Source organism: Acipenser ruthenus, chromosome 4 (assembly GCF_902713425.1).
Source record: "Acipenser ruthenus chromosome 4, fAciRut3.2 maternal haplotype, whole genome shotgun sequence".
Lineage (NCBI taxonomy): Eukaryota > Metazoa > Chordata > Actinopteri > Acipenseriformes > Acipenseridae > Acipenser > Acipenser ruthenus.
The window spans coordinates 71,293,410-71,310,682 of NC_081192.1; the positions used below are offsets into that span (position 1 = coordinate 71,293,410).

Sequence of the window (17,273 nt, forward strand, 5' to 3'; positions counted from 1 at the left end):
TAGACACATGCCTGGGTGGTGATTAGGCCTGCAGCACAGCCAATGGCCTTAAAAACACCTTTTAAATAAAACTAAATAAATAAATAAATAAATAAATATACACTTTCATTATGTTTACATCCGGAGAGGGACGGATAATGTGCTAAAACTGCTAAAAAGTATTTTTTTTCCCGGTTTGCTATCTTCCAGTTCATTTAATTGTCCTTCCTCCAAAATCGATATGTCTACTTACTACTTTTGGAATTTTTTTGCTGGTAATTGGTCACTCAGTTTGACAGTTACTGTACATCTGTAACTGTAAACAAGATGACTACCGGTACTTTAAATTCTGTGAGGCAGCACAGTGATTTAGAATATGTGACAAGGCTAGAACCTGTGGTTCACTACAAAAGGTGCTATATAAAATAAAGATTGATTGAGATTATATATATTTATTTTTTAGTGCTGGGACAAATATCCGAACAAATATTTTGACATGTATTCGGATACAAAATCAGATGTTTGTATTCGTACAAATGACACAAAAATATTTACCGTCTCACCAGAAATTCATGATCGCCATCTACTGGATGTTCTTATTATAGTTTTTTCTGCATTCTGTCCAGCTGATGCGTCTCAGTGTGCAAAATCATAAATATAAATAAATTAAATAATTAAAACTATTGACAATAGAAAAAATCGTTAGAATTTATATCGCGATTATCTTTTTATCGTCATATCGCAACACCCCTAAACAGGTCATATCCTACCAGTGACATTCTGGAGGCACTAGCTTGCCCAGTTCTTCAAGAGACTTTTCAGAGCGATATTCCTACAACAAAACAGAAGTCAATTGACAATTAGACAAGAATTTCCTTTATTGAATTAACATTTAACCTTTATTCAATTTTTGTAAAACACACCAGCAATTGGCATAATACCCCAAGTTTTAACTGTGAATACAGTGTTAACCTGGATCACTTACAGCCAGAGCCTCCGGTTCTGCAATAGAAACGTCACTGTCAACAGAATTGATACTGTTGCAAGGCCTATTTCAGACCAGAAGTTAAGAGGATGCAGAGCTTAAAACAGGAAAAACAAAGAAACAATATATCAAAGCTGTCCAAGAAATAAAGGAGATAACCGAGGGAGATATGCAGTAGACAGAGGGTGTCTAACAAACACGAAGCATCTGGATATCTCAGCATAACCAGATACCCTGCCATGTGACACTTGCTTATAGAAATTTGAAAAATACATAAAAAAACGTACCTGTACAAAGGCAACCGTTACAACGATAACAATGGCCTAAAAAAATAAAAAAATAAGCATAAATAAAAAGTTAATATATTCAATTTATAGACTGCATTGTTACATTGCATGAATATTATGTAATGAGAAAAAAAAAGCTCTTACCACAGCGATGCTGACAGCATCATCAATCTGATGCATTAGCACACTGATTACAGCGGACGCCAGCAAAAGCAGAATGAGAGGGTTTTTAAACTGAAAAAATAAGTGAAGAGATGAGCCAATTAACACAGTCCATAGCTCAGTGTACTTCAATGCCTTCCTTCAGAAGGTTAGTCATTTAAATCTAAAATTGCATACAGGCTGTTTTCAAATGTAAACTAGTGTATTGCCAGAAAACAAAATGTGTGTGTATAGTATATATATATATATATATATATATATATATATATATATATATATATATATATATTATATTATATTATATTATATTATATATATATATATATATATATATATATATATATATATATATATATATATATATATATATATATATATATATATTCCTGAGGAAGTTGGTTTGTCTTTTTAATCAGCAGTAAAAGTCACATTGCTGCTTGTGTATTCGGGCAGATGCCTTTGTTGTCTTTTCTTGGCAGTCAGGCGCGTTGCTGTTTGTGTACTCGGATAGTCACATCTTTTGTTGATGATTTTATACACCCATCACTATACTGCACTCGAATTTAAGACACAGGGTATGTTTGAGAAGCATGAAAATTATTAAAAAAGCGAGTCTTAAATTTGAAGGAATACGATATATATATATATATATATATATATATATATATATATATATATATATATATATATATTTTGTAATGATCAACTTGTATTGCATTGCAAACTTTGATTGCCCTTCTGTACACAAGATTCTGAATTTCCATAGATGATTATGACAGCCAACATATAATATACCTGTGAAATGTACTTCTTCCACAGGGGCTCTTCTTCGCCAATATCAAATTCATTCCAGCCATGGTACGCACGTCGATGGGAAACCTCACTGTGACTCAAACCATACTGCAGATCAGCCTGTTAAAGAAAGCAAATCAAGGGTCAACACAATCTCAATACATATATTACTTCTTTAAGAATGTACATTTGTTCCAGAGGTGATAGGAGAGGGATAGCTGTAGATGTGATCCAGAAAACAAGCTTAGTATAACCTGAATTTGTGAAAGTAATGAAAGCCATTATATTGCTCAGAGACAGCATAGCAGCAGGGGCAGGGGGGCATGGCCCATGTGTGCGCGCCTTATTTTACAGCAATACGTGACACTATGTAACACAGGAGTAAAGAATACGTTGCGCAGGTCTTACTTTACCCCAGTGAATTAACTACAAAACAAAGGATGCCAAATAGCAGTTCAAGTTAAACGTTGTTTTGTTTATTCCCGACATAAATATACATAAAGCTGACACTGCATTTTATTTATTTTTTAACTTTTTTTCATTCCTTGCCATTGTCTTTTCTTCACAGTAAACAGTGGCCATAGACACGTTTTCATAAAGTAGTAACACAAGGCTTACTTGTGGCTTTTTGTAGCTGAACAAGCAAACAAAACTGAAATTTAACTTTAAAACACTTCAAATAAAACAAAACATGGAAATGGCATTGTAAAACGAAGGGGAAAAACTCACTGTTTTGGTTCTCGTTTATTACATTCCACAAAACAGAAATTTGCAATATATAATACATACAATCTACTGTACTGTATATAAAAAACACTACACAACATTTCCGGAAAGTTGTGCACGTAAGCGAGGCATTTCAGAATGACATGCTTGCCTTTTTCCTGTTCCATTAGATTCTGATTTGCTCTAAAGCAGCACAACGCTTTTTGACCTAGAGGGCTTTCCATAGAGATCACTAGCGTGCGCACGCATAATCTGCTTTGTTTACTTTTTGCTGTCTAAAACTTTTAAATAGAGTCTCGAACTGCTGTGTTGATCCTGTGTTTTTTTTTTTTGTTTGTTTTTTTTTTATATTAAAATGTCACACATCACACAGAGATTTTTTCCATTTACCATTTTTTTTAAACTGTCGCGCAACTTCCAGCGAATACGAACATCTGATTTTTGTATCCATGTCAAAAAAATATTTGTTTGAATATGCAGACATTTGTTCCAGCACTACGTAAAATACATTACTATTGGCAGTCATATTATCCCAGTTGGCATGCAGTAGTGATTTATATTTCACAATGGGGTGGGGGGGGGGGGGGGGGGGGGGTTAACAGCATTAACAGCATTAGTACTTCAATACAGTAATAAATACGCATGCATAAAGCTAAAAACGCCCACTGCTAAATTCTAGAACATTCAATATATATCACTCTCTTAAGACTAAAACATAATTTCTATATCTTATAGCAATGCATCAATATAAAAGAGATATTAAATTCAAATATATGCTTACCTTCCAAAATATGGAAGTGTAGTGTAGGATATATTGAAATAAGAACTGTCATCAAAAGGCAGAGACTTGTGAATACGACCAAACAGCAATCAGTTTTTCAGAGATCTTCAGAGCATGGACCACACAACTTGTAGTTAGCAAGTCACACGATACTTGACTGGGGGTTTTACCTTGGTTTTTATAGGATTTTCCCTCCACTGAATACATCAGGAGTCCCAATTAAATCTGATCACCAATCTGCCTTGACAGTTCTTATCTTTGAGTGATATTTTCTAGAAGGATCCGGTATCTTTTCAGGTAATACAAAAAAAAAACACACATCCTAACTTTTTATAAGTCAGCTCTCATTATTGTCTTATAATATAGTGATACATACTCCTGTCTTTCTTAAAGCACCCTCCTTTGGCTGTCATTGAAGGTTGGCAAATCCTGCTTTCAAGAGTCAACACCGAATCCTGCTTTGAGGTACCAAAGACTAAGCTTTATTTTTTTAAGATCTAATGCCCTTCCAGAATTCTACTGAGTGTCTGAGACAAACATTTAATTTTTACTTTTAAATTCTTCCGTTTCCCTGTAAATAAGTACCTCTGTTTCTTACTGCAGTAAAACCTTTATATAAACTAAACAGGTGTATTCTTTGGTTTAATTGATAATGTTATGTCTTAAAGACTTTTTGTTTAGTTGGAGAAACTGAACTAATTCTTAAATTGATTAAATTAAATGACCATTATCGCAAATGTGTGTTAACAATATGTTTGCAATATTGTCAATGCCATGCTTCTGTTATAATAAACTTTTACTATGTTCTTTGAACAGTTTATCTTCAAAATGGCATTATAAGATGTATTTCTAATTAAATTACTTCAGTATAACATTTGCTCCTAGAAACTGTAATATTATTTTACTCCATTGACAAATCTTTCAAGATTTTAATGGAAGGTCCAGTTATTTATGTCTAAATACAGGCTAGCATTAATATACCAGAAAGCCATAGTGCTACAGTGACTGAACTAAGTCTGACCTTCTTCACTGTTCATACAAAATCCAGTCAAAGCAGGTTTTAAGACAACCTTTGCTTTTTGCCCATTTTAGGGTTGATTAATATGAAACACTATAGTAAGCATTTTTCAATACTTATTACTTCAAACAAATATCTAACTTAACATATTAACACGTCCTACGCTTTCCATTCCCATCTCTTCCTGCCAGGTTCTAATTAATTTATGTTATATATATAGAAAATGATTATTGTAAGATAAACTCCTATCTTCTGTTATCCGAAAGGTATTTCCGTTTCTTAATATTAACGAGATCGCTCACTATAGAGAGGATCTTGGCTTTTAAATTGCTGACCATCAAAAATCCTTGCTTCATCAGCCAATGAGTCATCTTCAACACTGCCTGTACTACAAGCAGGTGAGAACGAGGTTACAACATTAGTTGTATTCTTTCAGCAAGTTTACTGTTAGAGTTACAGTTTATACTTTAAATGATTTTATAACATGTAGTTATAATTCAGATACGTCAATATAGCAATCACTTATAAACTGCGATTCTATTTTACTTCATTGATATACACTGAAGGCAAGAGGTTATTTTTAATTAGCAGCAAATGCAACCTTGAATATTAAAACTTAGGACTGCTCATACCATTTACTTAATGTCATTATATTAGGTTTCTTATTTGAATGCTTTAGTAAGAAAAAACAATAGTCAAACCTAGTTTGTTTGCTTCTAGCATATTAACTTTGCTCCACAGATTCTGCCATTCTGCTCTCACTGGATCAGAATGTTTTAAGGCTCAGCCTAATTAAAAAAAAAAGATTATTTTGCCTGATAAGGGAGGTTTGGAACTTTCAGCAGGCCAGTCTGACCTTCAAGCAATGAACTTCTCCATACAGGCCTTACACAGATTTGCTAATAATATTTTCTACTGGTTTCATATTCTTAAAAACACATTACAGTTATTACAACATTTGTTGCAGTTTCACAGATGATCAATTTGTATCCCAAAGATGAGCCTGCTTCCAGTAGCTGTGACAGTCTTGGGTCAGTTTCTGCTCTCAGTGAGTCAGTTTCTGCTCACAGGTGTGGATGACAGTCTTTAAAAGCCTGACACCTGCAAACACTTAAATCTTGTTAGCTGGGCTCCCATCTCTAAATTCTCATTCCCATCGTCAGTGGGCAAACACATTTCAACTGAATCTGGGTCCATCAAAAGAATCGCACACCTTTGCAACGAGGCCTTCCATGCAAAAGGATCTAATGACTTATAGCACAAAGGGGACATGCCAGAACTGTCTGTGACAGTATCCCAATTTCAACTATTGTTTCTATTACCAAGAAGTACAAGACTCATGGTATGGTCACAATGCTCCCTCGGTCTGGAAGAAAGAAGGTTCTTTCAGTAAGAAGTAGAAGACTTGTGAGGAAGGTTAATAACAATCCGAGCCAAAGATATTCAAAGTGAACTGGCTGCAAGTGGGACTGGGGTTTCCATTTCAACCATAGGTCAAGTATTGCATGGTGAAGGTCTCAATGGTTGCAGGCCAAGGAAAAAGCCATTCTTAGGAAAACGTCACAAGAACCAATCGCTTAAAGTTTGCAAAATATCATTTGAATGATGGATATGAGGTTTGTGGAGTGACGAAATAATAAATAATAATTTTTAAAAAAGAGCTATTTGGACATGCTGATAGTCGTTACGGTTGGAGAAAGTCTGGTGAGGCGTACAAAGAAATGAACACTATACCTACTGTAAAATCCTATGCGGCTGTTTTTCCTCTAATGGCACAGGAAATTTAGTTCCAATACATGGTAAAATTGATTCCATAGCATATCAAATGATATTGGCCAATCATCTGAAACCCTCTGCTACAAAACTTAGTTTAAAGCGCAACTGGACATTCCAACACAATAACCATCCAAAGCACACATCAAAATCTACTTCAGAATGGTTAAAGAAGAATAAAATCAAGGTTGTGGAATGGCCTAGTCAAAGTCCCGATCTAAATCCGATTGAGAATATTTGGTATGAGTTGAAGAAGGCTGTGCACAAGAGAAGTCCACGGAATTTGAATGAACTGGAACAATTTTGCATTGCAGAATGCTAATAAATTACTAAAGAATCATGCCAAAAGGTCATTGACAAATATCCTAATAGTTTATGAGAGATTATTATTGCTAAAGGTGCTTCAACTAGCTATTAATTACATTTTCCTTGTCAGGGTATGAATACTTTTGAATTAGCATTTTTGGAGTTTTGCTGAAAAATAATTGTAGACATCTATTGCATAACTTTTTCCTCACCCACAAAAGCAAAACTTTTGCTGCAGATTTCTTAATTATTTGTTTGAAAAATTTCTGGAAATTATAAAATGTCCATTGTGGTATGTAAACTTTTGAGTACAACTGTATCTATCTATCTATAGATAGATAGAAATAAAAAAGTACAAATCATTATTTTCTTTTACTTTCATTTCATTTTTTTCATTTCAAAGTTGTCCTGCATACCTCCTACAACCCTTATAAGTACACCCCTGTGTGAAAACCCCCCACTTCAGACCATTTAAAAATACTTGCTCATACTGGATACCTGTAAAATGCAGGCTACTTCGTTCACTGGGAGTTCACTTGCTCTTTTTGACGTTAGTACCGGAACCATTTTCTCATCTTCACAGCAAGGTAGATCTTCAACACGCTACACAAGAGAGACAAAAACAGTATTAACATTACAGGAGGACCTGTTGAACTGAAACACGGTACCATTCTGTAGGATTTTTATTTTTGTTAGAAAAGAGAAATATGTTCTGCCCCATGTGTAACCGTAGAGCAGAGATATGACATTGTATAACATTTTTTACACAAGGAGGTTAAGTGACTTGCTCAGGGTCTCGTAACTAAGTTGTATAACAACAGGATGAGGAGTTTTCTAATGTAGATACGAATTTGACATGTATACATGTACGGATGTATGTACCGGTTTTCCCACCTCATATATGCATCTGTCGAGACATTTTCTTATAGGACTCATCTTCTGATTAATTAATTATTAAATGAGCATGGCTTTTATTCTGTGAGTCTCACAAAACTGCAGAAATGGAGATTTTCTTTGTAGAAAGTGACGTGCAAACTACAAGTTTTGGACAACATTTTTGCAAGCAACTTTATCAAAGGAGAGTTGATTTTGTAAAAGTCATGAGGAAAGTGATGTGACTATCTCGCTGACTAAAGGCTGAAAAAAATGTCAAAGCCAGTGTTGGATGTCGTCCGGGAAAGTCTCATGATCGATTTTTGTGTATTGTTTATATTTTATATATATATATATATATATATATATATATATATATATATATATATATATATATATATATATATATCCGTATAGTGTTGTATGTGCTCTGTGCGCTCCCACTGCTGGTAGTGTCAGATTAGCTGTTCAGTGTGTTCATCTGTATATAAATCCTGTTCGCCTGCGGGGCCTTATCAACTTCAACCTCCGTCTCGATCTCCTGCCTGTCACTCAGCAGCGAATGCACGCACCCACACGGCAGCCAGCTACTCTGTCACAAGCATTAATACCCTGCATCTTTCTAAACAAAGAATTTAGGGGAGCTCCTTAATAAAAGCTATAAAACAATAATTGTGTGAATACAGCAATTGTTACAGCTGTGTAGAATGGTATTTAACACAAGGTTCATTTATCTGCCTTACTCTGACCCCATCGCAGTCGGATACGCAACTAATTACTGTATTTGCAGGTCAACCTTAAGACAATAAATTGAAATAACAAGTAGCAGAATTCCAAAAAATATAACATTGTACGTCACCATGTTTCGCTACAACGGTTTAAATAACATACCTGTCATTTTTCTTTTCACGGTTAACACCCGGACAACTTTTTACACTTATAACTTTGAAGTTTGTTTCAAAGCTCTTTTCAAAATGTCCAGTTTTGTGCACTGATAGTGTAAGGATTATTGTCCACATTGTCAAACAGGTAACACAGCAATAACAATCCATGATGTGGTACGGAACAGAAAAGTTTTTAAAGGCACCGCAGTTCAAATAAACTGAAGGTAAACAAAAAGTTTTAGTAAAATTAATAAAGATTTCCGTTTGATAAATAAAATGTTTTTTTTGTTTTTGTTCCCTCTTCTAGCTGTAGAAAATAATTCAAGTGAGTGTTGTTTTTTATGACAGGTAGTTTGGTGTTTCATGGCTCAAATAAATATATCTGGGTTTACATGATTTTGAAAACTGTTCAATAGTTGTGCAAACATTAAGTAGGCTAATAGTGCTATGAACATGCCAGAATACACCCTTAAGCTTTTCTGGTGTGTTTTTTTCCTTGTAAAACATGCCACTGTAGCATTTAACATGGTCATTTTAATGCAAAGGACCTCAAAATTATCAAATATGCACCGTTTGACGTCACATGCTGGTAAAACCAGATTTGGAATTGTGACCTTTAAAGCTACTCTACATAGAGCAGATCATTCCAGAAAAATCTTGTGCCAAATTCAGATCATCAATCCTTTTTAACATTGAGAGTATGAAATGAAGGTGCAACATCTGTATGTTAACTGCTGCTGCCACTGGTTGTTGTCCCACCCAGTCAGGGAGGAGGAAATGTTTGTGTAGAATGCTACAATTACATAGTAAAATTTAGAGATAAAAAATGTCCAGGCAGGAATCTTTCTTTGGCTCTTTAGAATTTGTTTGTGTGTGTTTATAATCGTATCACTCAGTGTCCCCAGAGCCTCGCGGTTTTTTCAAACCAGATGGTGGGCAAAAACATTTTATATCGTTAACTACTAATGTTGATTTTGTTATTGTATACAATATTCCATACTGTAGAAAACAAAGCTCACTAAAATAAACCAAATTTAATATGCGACAGGTAACCCAACACTGAAAAGTAAACACACTTTCACTGACTGACGGAGTAGCACAGCAACAGAATCTTGCGTGCACCCTGCTGCAGACACACACACACACACACACACACACACACACACACACACACAGTTCCATCTAAATAATTCACGTGCCATTCAAGATCGTGTTCCCATATTTGTTCTCTCTTTTCGACAGAAAGAGAAGTATACACCAACTTCGCCAACAACAGCACTTGACAGACGGCCTGCAGTGTAAACAATGTTTCTATTCTGCAATGATGACGAAAAAAATAAACAAACGGAGAACATTAAACGAGCAACTATTGCGCCGTATATCTGCAGAACATACTCAGTTACATGTCTGCTCATAATGATAACCCACGTAACCGAAATTAATTGTGTTATTTATTTTAACTTCTCAAAAACAAAACAAAAAACCCCTCACCATCAATTTTCTTGAATTCAGCATCTTCCCAGAGCTCCCCGGTTCCGAGTGACGGCTCATGAGGTCAACACGCAGAAAATCGCACAGGGGGATGCTACGCGATGACGCAGGGCATTCTGGTTTCAGGCGGTTTTCACTAAATGCAAATGCAAGAGTTACGTCACCGCGGATTGTGTGTTGACTTTGTGGAATGAAGCTACTGTTTTGCGCTCATGTACTGTGAGTGAAACAACGTCATTTACTTTTCTCATAGGAAGGGGTGTACCACTAAAAGCAACAGCAGCATACTGTAACATTATTAAAAGTTTAAAAACAATGTCCATTTACTTTATGACTTGCGATAAGGAGTAGGTTAACATTGTTATTGTAATGTGTGTGTGTGTGTGTGTGTGTGTGTGTGTGTGTGTGTATATATATATATATATATATATATATATATATATATATCTATATATATATATATTTGTGTGTGTGTGTGTGAATGAATGAATGAATGAATAGGCATATTTCCACTGCTACTGTAATATAAATAATATCTTCAATCTATGCTACACTGCCAGTAAAACAACTTACAAGTGGACTGACTTTTTTTTTTCCCAAATGGTGTTTTTGAATTAAGGGGTATCCAAAGTTCAGTTGTTGCCTCGGGAATATTGAAGACAAAAGAAAAAAAAAATCTGAATATTTCTACATGATGAAGTAAAAAGCAAATGTACAAAGTGGAGTTTGACTGCTGGCATTATATGTGTGCAGCAGTGTGGAGTAGTGGTTAGGGCTCTGGACTCTTGACTGGAGGGTTATGTGTTCAATCCCAGGTGGGGGGGACACTGCTGCTGTACCCTTGAACACGGTACTTTACCTAGATTGCTCCAGTAAAAACCCAACTGTATAAATGGGTAATTGTATGTAAAAATAATGTGATATCTTGTAACAATTGTAAGTCGCCCTGGATAAGGGTGTCTGCTAATAAATAATAATATAGATCTGTTTTAACATATAACATGCCATGATTGTTTTTCAAATTGTTCTGCTTGTTCCTTGGGTGGTTCTATATTGACACACACCAATGTGTGTCTGTGGTGTCGGGGACCACCTATAGCACGTTATGGGGGTCGTGATTGACAAGTGAGGGTCCTATGGGTGTTATGGCGGGTTTAATTTGGAGTTATGATAGGAGGTTGACTCTCGAGTGGTCGAGACAAGGGAATGATTATATAGGGGTGCTCGGGGTTAGTCCGGGCAGAGCTGAGCTAGTTTGCAAACTTTTCGGTACGGTGCTAGAGTGGGCTGGTACAGTGTAAAAGTTAAGGGCAATAAAAAAAAAAAAAAAATTGGTACAATAGCAATGTGGTCTGGAGTGTCTCTGGGGGGTTCGCGGATAGGGAATGCCTCAATATTAAAACACAAGTATTTGAGGATATCAGTGGTCAAATTACTGTAAATAAGAAAGTTGCTTTTCAAGGCATTTTCCCCATTTACACAAGTTATGTGAGAAACAAACACATCTCCCACCAATAATGTAAATGACTGGTGATTAACATAGTATAAGAAACAAAGTCATGTAGACAAATGTTTTGGCAAGTGCCTTCTTGTGTGTTTCGTACTATTTCTTATAGTTTTACCTTAGATTTCGTATTAAGCAATGATTGGAAGTTATGAAGGATTATCATATTAACTTGTCATTTTGTTGTAAACATGCATTTTATTTGTCCGATAAATGTTATATTAAATGGACACAGCTTTTGCTGCCAAAAGCAAATCCCATTACAAATGACCACGTTAATCAAGCCGATGCTGTCACTCTGAACATGTTACATTTTATGAACAGTTAACAGTGGCAGTCTGTCTGAACTTGTCCATTGCAAGTTAATTAATGCCATTTATAACACAATATTATTACATATTAAAAACCTCATAGATCTTCTCAGCCAGTCAGATTACAAATAGAACAAATTGTCCCAGTTAGATGTTGCCTAAAGCAAACAGAATCATGAAATTACATACATTTTATGCAGTCTGGCCCTTGACGATCCAGTCCAAAATATAATGCAAACTGAAAACAAACTACATTTTTTAAGATGATTAAATAGTTTTCAGGCTAGAAATAAACATTTTCAAAATATATTATAACACAAAGGTGGTCCTCAAAAAAGTTTGGTAACCACTGATCTAGTCTAGATGTTACAGTATGTTAGCATTGTATACCGATAGTGCCGTTTCTGAACAATAGTCTCTTGTAAATAGCCTTTGTATGTTTGCTTCACATTGGTTCTTCCTATGCGCTGTAACCCTATAACATTGAATTCTGAGGAACGTTTTTCACTCCTCCAGACTAGTAATAAGCATCTCCAATTGTGCTCTCTGAACAGTATGTTTGATCACTCACAAAAAAATGTTTAGTGTTCTCTACCATTGCTATAATGGCACACGCTATTTAAAGGGATCACAATGCCACGTTATTTGATGTTCATTTTGCAAAATGTACTGCTGCTGATATTCAATCACATCTGTTGATTTAGGGCAGCAATGTATTGGCAGTCATTCAGGAAGATCACATTTGTAGTTTTCCAGTGTGCCCACCCCCGTGGCTGTGTGGAGGCATTTTTTTCGATGTGTTGCATTGTACAGTTGCTGTTGCAGGATTTCTGCTTGCTCGATCAGATCATCCAATTTCCTCTTGAGCTCACGGGGGCTGTCTGTGATAATGTAAGAGTGATCCTAAGAGAAGCAAAGGAAGATGGCTTTTAGAATTACATTTTACATTTCATGTGGCTACTGCAATCTCAGGATTTTAACTCACAGCCTCTTGGCTCCTATGGCTCAACCAGGTGAGCTGAAGGGATGCCCCATCAGCCAAGAAGGTAGGAGATCCATATTGATCTGGTTGCTATATTTCCTCCCCCTATTGTAACACACCATCAGTAAACTTTTGTGCATGACTGAAATTCCTCTATTACTACCATCATGAATGGAGCTAGTCAACAATAAAGGAAATCCTTAGATCATCAATGAACAGAACAGGCATACATTTTTAATGGCATGTTGGCTACTGCATATTACTTAAAAATTGCAAGGCATTGACATTGGCTTTTTTACTGTACTGTACCCCATTGTGTTGTATGAATTCTAGTTCACCCTTACAGTAACTTTAAACACTCAATCATAAAATATACAACCAAACTAAAAAGAAATTGAGTAATACATTTAGTCAAACAATTTACCAAGAAGTATTTGGGGATTATTCAATTCATCATAATGGTAGTAGATCTGTAAAATGTCAGGTTTATTCCTTTTTTATTTTTATATTTAAAACTGTGCCTTTATTTAGATCTTTTACCATTACATTTTACCATGCAAGACATACAAACATGATACATTTGATACATACCGATGCTATAGCTTGAGCAATACTGGAGTCCAGATTTTCTAAAGCCTCTTTGTCCTTACTACAGGGAACTTCAACATCACTTGCCGGTGTTCTCTGTGATGTATTTGTAGTTCGTTTCTTGACTGGTTTTCGCTGTAAACAGTGAATGTTTTGTGTCAGTCTGCAAGTTATTGCATGCCAGTGAACACATGTAATATATAGTAGACCCTGATATCGATGGTATACAGCCATTTGAAATTTCTTTGTATCACATTAAGACTAACAACTCTTGAGCGAGGTAGCTTCTAACCTAAACAAACTACAAACAAAATGACTGAAAAAGAAAAGAAGCCTGAAATAATTATACCATGGTTAAATCTACAAGGAACGTGAAAATATAAAACATTCAAATGATAAAACAATACCTAACCACCATTGTCGAGACCCAGCAAATTCAAATTTCCCCAGTGGAACCTTAGCTTTAATTAACCTAACCAATTACATACCTTAGTTATGTTACTGTACCTAAGGAATGTGCATATCAAGTGACATCACAATTGTGACACAAAGTTTTACTTCATCCCTGTCAGGGGATAAATGTGGTCCACAGATATACAGTATTACAAGGGCTTTAGATCTATGATGTGATGCGTGACATATTTCTTTACCTGAAAATTAGACGGAAATAAGAACACTGAGGGGACAACATTTTTTCTCAGACGCACAGTTTGGCCAGTACGGTCAAAGTCCTCTGGTCTGAAATGCTGTGAACAGATGTAGCTGAAATTGGTTGGTTCCCATAGTTGTCCTGTAGAAAGATCTATACGGCACAAAGCTTGAACCCAAAGCTTGCGTTGTTCTTTATTCTTGGGCACCCTATAGAGCAAACAACATGATATTCCTATTCAATTTTAGTCACCAAACTAGCCAATCACTGGCCAAAATAAAATGGTTAATACATTATAAGTAAGGCTGCAAGAATCGTAGGCCATGAATTTGTTGTGGAAACTGCAACTTTTCACAGGAAAAGGAAACTTTTTTTAAAAGGAAACGTCACCAGGATATTACATACAGACCGTGACATACTTGCAGCCTGTAATATTTCCCTGGACTAACAATGAAAAATCTCCATCAACAAGCACTTAGAAAGCACTGTGCACAAAAAAGGATGCTTGAAAAGCAAGCATCAGCTGGTGACAGAGCTAAGAAACAATGCAATGTTGCCAGCTTTTTTTAAAGAATCTGCACAGAACTTTCAGCTTTGTGAAGCATGGACTGCAGCCAATGTTCCACTACACAAACTACTGTACAGCTATGGCCAAAAGTTTTGCATCACACTATAAAACTAACACATTTTGCTTCATAAAGTCGAATGAAACCTGCTGAACAATGTTACGTTAACATATTGAATTACATAGGGTTTTGTAGTTTTCCCAAATACTTTTGCGTATCATTTTGTTGTTTCTGATTACATGATGTTAAATAAAAGATCTAAATTGTGATCATATAGTGTGTTTTTTTTTGTTTCCATGTCTCAATCCTAAAATTCCAGGTGATGCTAACTTTTGGCCGTAGGTGTAGATCACTACAGTGTCAATGAGGTACTCTTCAGAATCACAAAACTGTTTTGGTAATCTATTTGTATGTTTTTTTGCATTTCTTATTGTTTTTGAACAAATGATCTGTTATCTGAATTAATTTTGAAAGCAAGTATATAAAGTCTGTGCCAAAACAGCAACTTTAACAGCACCACGATTCTTACAGCCTTAATTATAAGCCTATTTCCTGTATTAGAAGGAACATGCCTTTACTTCACAGAGGCTTCGGTAAAAGGCTTCAGGAATGGGGGAAGCTGGTGTGCGTACAACTAAAAATAGCAAAACGGTGGGTGTGTTTTCTGTTTTCAGATCTTGCATCCAGCTTGTATTCTTACCTATGAAAGGTTACCCCATTGTCTTTGTTCTCTGCAGTTTGACGATTTGAACAAATAACAGCACAGCATGAAAAAACCATAATGAAAAACAAAATGTACCTGTGGATAGCAATAAAAAAAGAGACATAGCGTGAACATTAGCATATAGTCAATTATGTTTTGGCCTGGAGTGCATCTGTGTTGTTGTTGCTTAGCAACTAACTTGAGACCAGAAAGACCCAAGTAACTACACCCAAGGCCCTGTGAAATTCTTTATTTTTTTTAAATAATTTTTGGTTTTATTTTTCATAAATGTTGTTTATTACAGATACACATTAATCAAATATCTCAAATATATCAATAATATTATACATCATGTTTTAACTACTGTGGCAGAGTAGGAGGAGAAGGAGAAAAGTTGTAGTCCAATGGGGAGCTGCAAGACTACTCCCAGAATTTCACCCGGGAAAATAGGTAGCACAGTTAAAAATCTTGCTTAATGTAAAAAGTGGTACGCAGCGCACTGCTCTTGCTCACGCATGCCTAAACAACTTCCGCTAAGAAAGCAGGGAAGCACCCATTGAAATCTGGTACGTTATGCTGTTTTTGGTCTTTTACATCTTTTAATTGAATTTATCATATTTTCCAGTCTTTTACATTGCTGTTAATGTAATTTATCATATTTTTCACCATTAAGAAAATAGTATTCAAATATTTATCATATGCAATACATTGGGTCTTGTACATTTTTTTTACTTGTGCACTTTGCGGTGGACTTCTCATTTTGTCTTGTTCGTCATTCTTTTTTCTTTTTTTTTTTTTTAGAGTAATTGATTGTCTGTTTCCAGGTTAAGTTTGCAAAAAAAAAAAAAGTATAATTAATGGTAAATGTACCTCTGTTTGACAATAGGAAAACACCCATCAGATCTGTAAAATCCAAAATCTGACAGCGTACCACTTTCTGACATTACATTGGTCACGTTTTGGTATGCGTACCACATTCTGATGATGTACCACTTTCTAACACTACATCACAAACAGGATTTTCACTGCTGAAGTCTTGTCAGCATAAGACATAGGACATGTTTCCATGCAAAAAGTTTTTGGTTAATTGTAAGGCTTTTTAGTGTTTTAGACTCGTGCTTCCTATAACGTGTGGAATGTGCATGGTATGTGCGTGCTACATCACATAAAGAACTGACTGTGGAGATAGAAAGACGACTTTCTAAGCTTTATAGTAAATACAAAGCTATTTCACTTCTTCACTAACCTGTGGATACTTGTTTTTTGTTCACATAAACACTTTAAAATTATATATATATATGTTCTCCCAGGCCAATTTGGATATGACCAATTACAGCATTCTCAACGTACTGGGTGATCAATGAAAGCATTTTTTTTTTTTTTGTAATCGGTATGGAATCAACGGCACTTCGCCAGTATCTCTTCATATCTCATATGCATACACAGTAAGTAACTTGCTAAACAACGTGACCATGCTTGTTTATCATAAACAAAGTACCCACCATTGCCGTGATCTTTTCCCCCCACCTTGAGTCACATCATGCATCCATCACTTCATTTTCTGCACGCTTTATTGTCTGCAAAGGGAACTACTGAATCTGAAAAAGAAAAAAAAAAGAAAAAAAGAACGTAACCAATACTGGCCATATACACAAACATCATGTGACAGCTTGTATTCAACTTTGTTTTTACCACATTACGCATGCAAATAAAAAATACCACATTGTAAAAATAAATTAATAATAATAATAAAATAAAATGGTCACTAGTGTCTCTTGCAACGCTAACTTGATTAACTGTTTTTAAACTCTATATACACCGTTTACCCTGCGGTGCCGTGCAAAAGATGGCGGCGATTTTAGCTGCGCTTCTTCTGCCAGTAACCAATCTTTGGAATGTCTACTTTGAACCGG

General features: G+C 35.5%; 2 protein-coding genes across 4 annotated transcripts in view; both read right to left on the reverse strand.

Annotated features, from left to right (window-relative positions):
- Positions 1-10,191, reverse strand: part of LOC117400413 (calcium-transporting ATPase type 2C member 1) — a 48,577-nt gene extending 38,386 nt beyond the window's left edge. The window contains exons 1-6 of the mRNA XM_034000337.3: positions 10,058-10,191; positions 7,308-7,412; positions 2,209-2,325; positions 1,396-1,485; positions 1,252-1,287; positions 750-811 (exon numbers count right to left, since the gene is read on the reverse strand). Of these exons, the coding sequence (XP_033856228.1) occupies positions 750-811; positions 1,252-1,287; positions 1,396-1,485; positions 2,209-2,325; positions 7,308-7,412; positions 10,058-10,117 (470 nt within the window). The 5' untranslated portion in view covers positions 10,118-10,191. The remainder of the gene's footprint in view (positions 1-749; positions 812-1,251; positions 1,288-1,395; positions 1,486-2,208; positions 2,326-7,307; positions 7,413-10,057) is intronic.
- A 2,230-nt stretch (positions 10,192-12,421) lies between these two features.
- LOC117399728 (THAP domain-containing protein 6-like) lies at positions 12,422-17,269 on the reverse strand. 3 transcript variants are annotated; one of them, XM_033999083.3, is made up of 6 exons: positions 17,187-17,268; positions 16,863-16,958; positions 15,358-15,456; positions 14,093-14,300; positions 13,446-13,577; positions 12,422-12,775 (listed from the first exon to the last, which is right to left on the reverse strand). In XM_033999083.3, exons 2-6 carry the CDS (start codon positions 16,904-16,906, stop codon positions 12,596-12,598), a joined length of 663 nt encoding a protein of 220 aa, XP_033854974.1. In that variant the 5' UTR covers positions 16,907-16,958; positions 17,187-17,268; the 3' UTR covers positions 12,422-12,595. The 3 variants fall into 3 exon arrangements, with proteins under 3 accessions (XP_033854974.1, XP_033854978.1, XP_033854975.1); XM_033999087.3 differs by lacking the exon at positions 15,358-15,456 and having other exon boundaries at positions 17,187-17,269; XM_033999084.3 differs by lacking the exon at positions 17,187-17,268 and having other exon boundaries at positions 16,863-17,180.
- Between the last annotated feature and the right edge of the window lie 4 nt (positions 17,270-17,273).

Bases quoted from the DNA above. Each gene is read 5' to 3' on its own strand.
- LOC117399728 (XM_033999083.3), bottom strand. From the start codon at position 16,906: ATGCATGATGTGACTCAAGGTGGGGGGAAAAGATCACGGCAATG. The intron at 15,457-16,862 runs GTGGGTACTTTG...TGCTATCCACAG, and splicing joins GGGAAAAGATCACGGCAATG to GTACATTTTGTTTTTCATTA. The intron at 13,578-14,092 runs GTAAAGAAATAT...CACTGTTTACAG, and splicing joins TATTTCCGTCTAATTTTCAG to CGAAAACCAGTCAAGAAACG.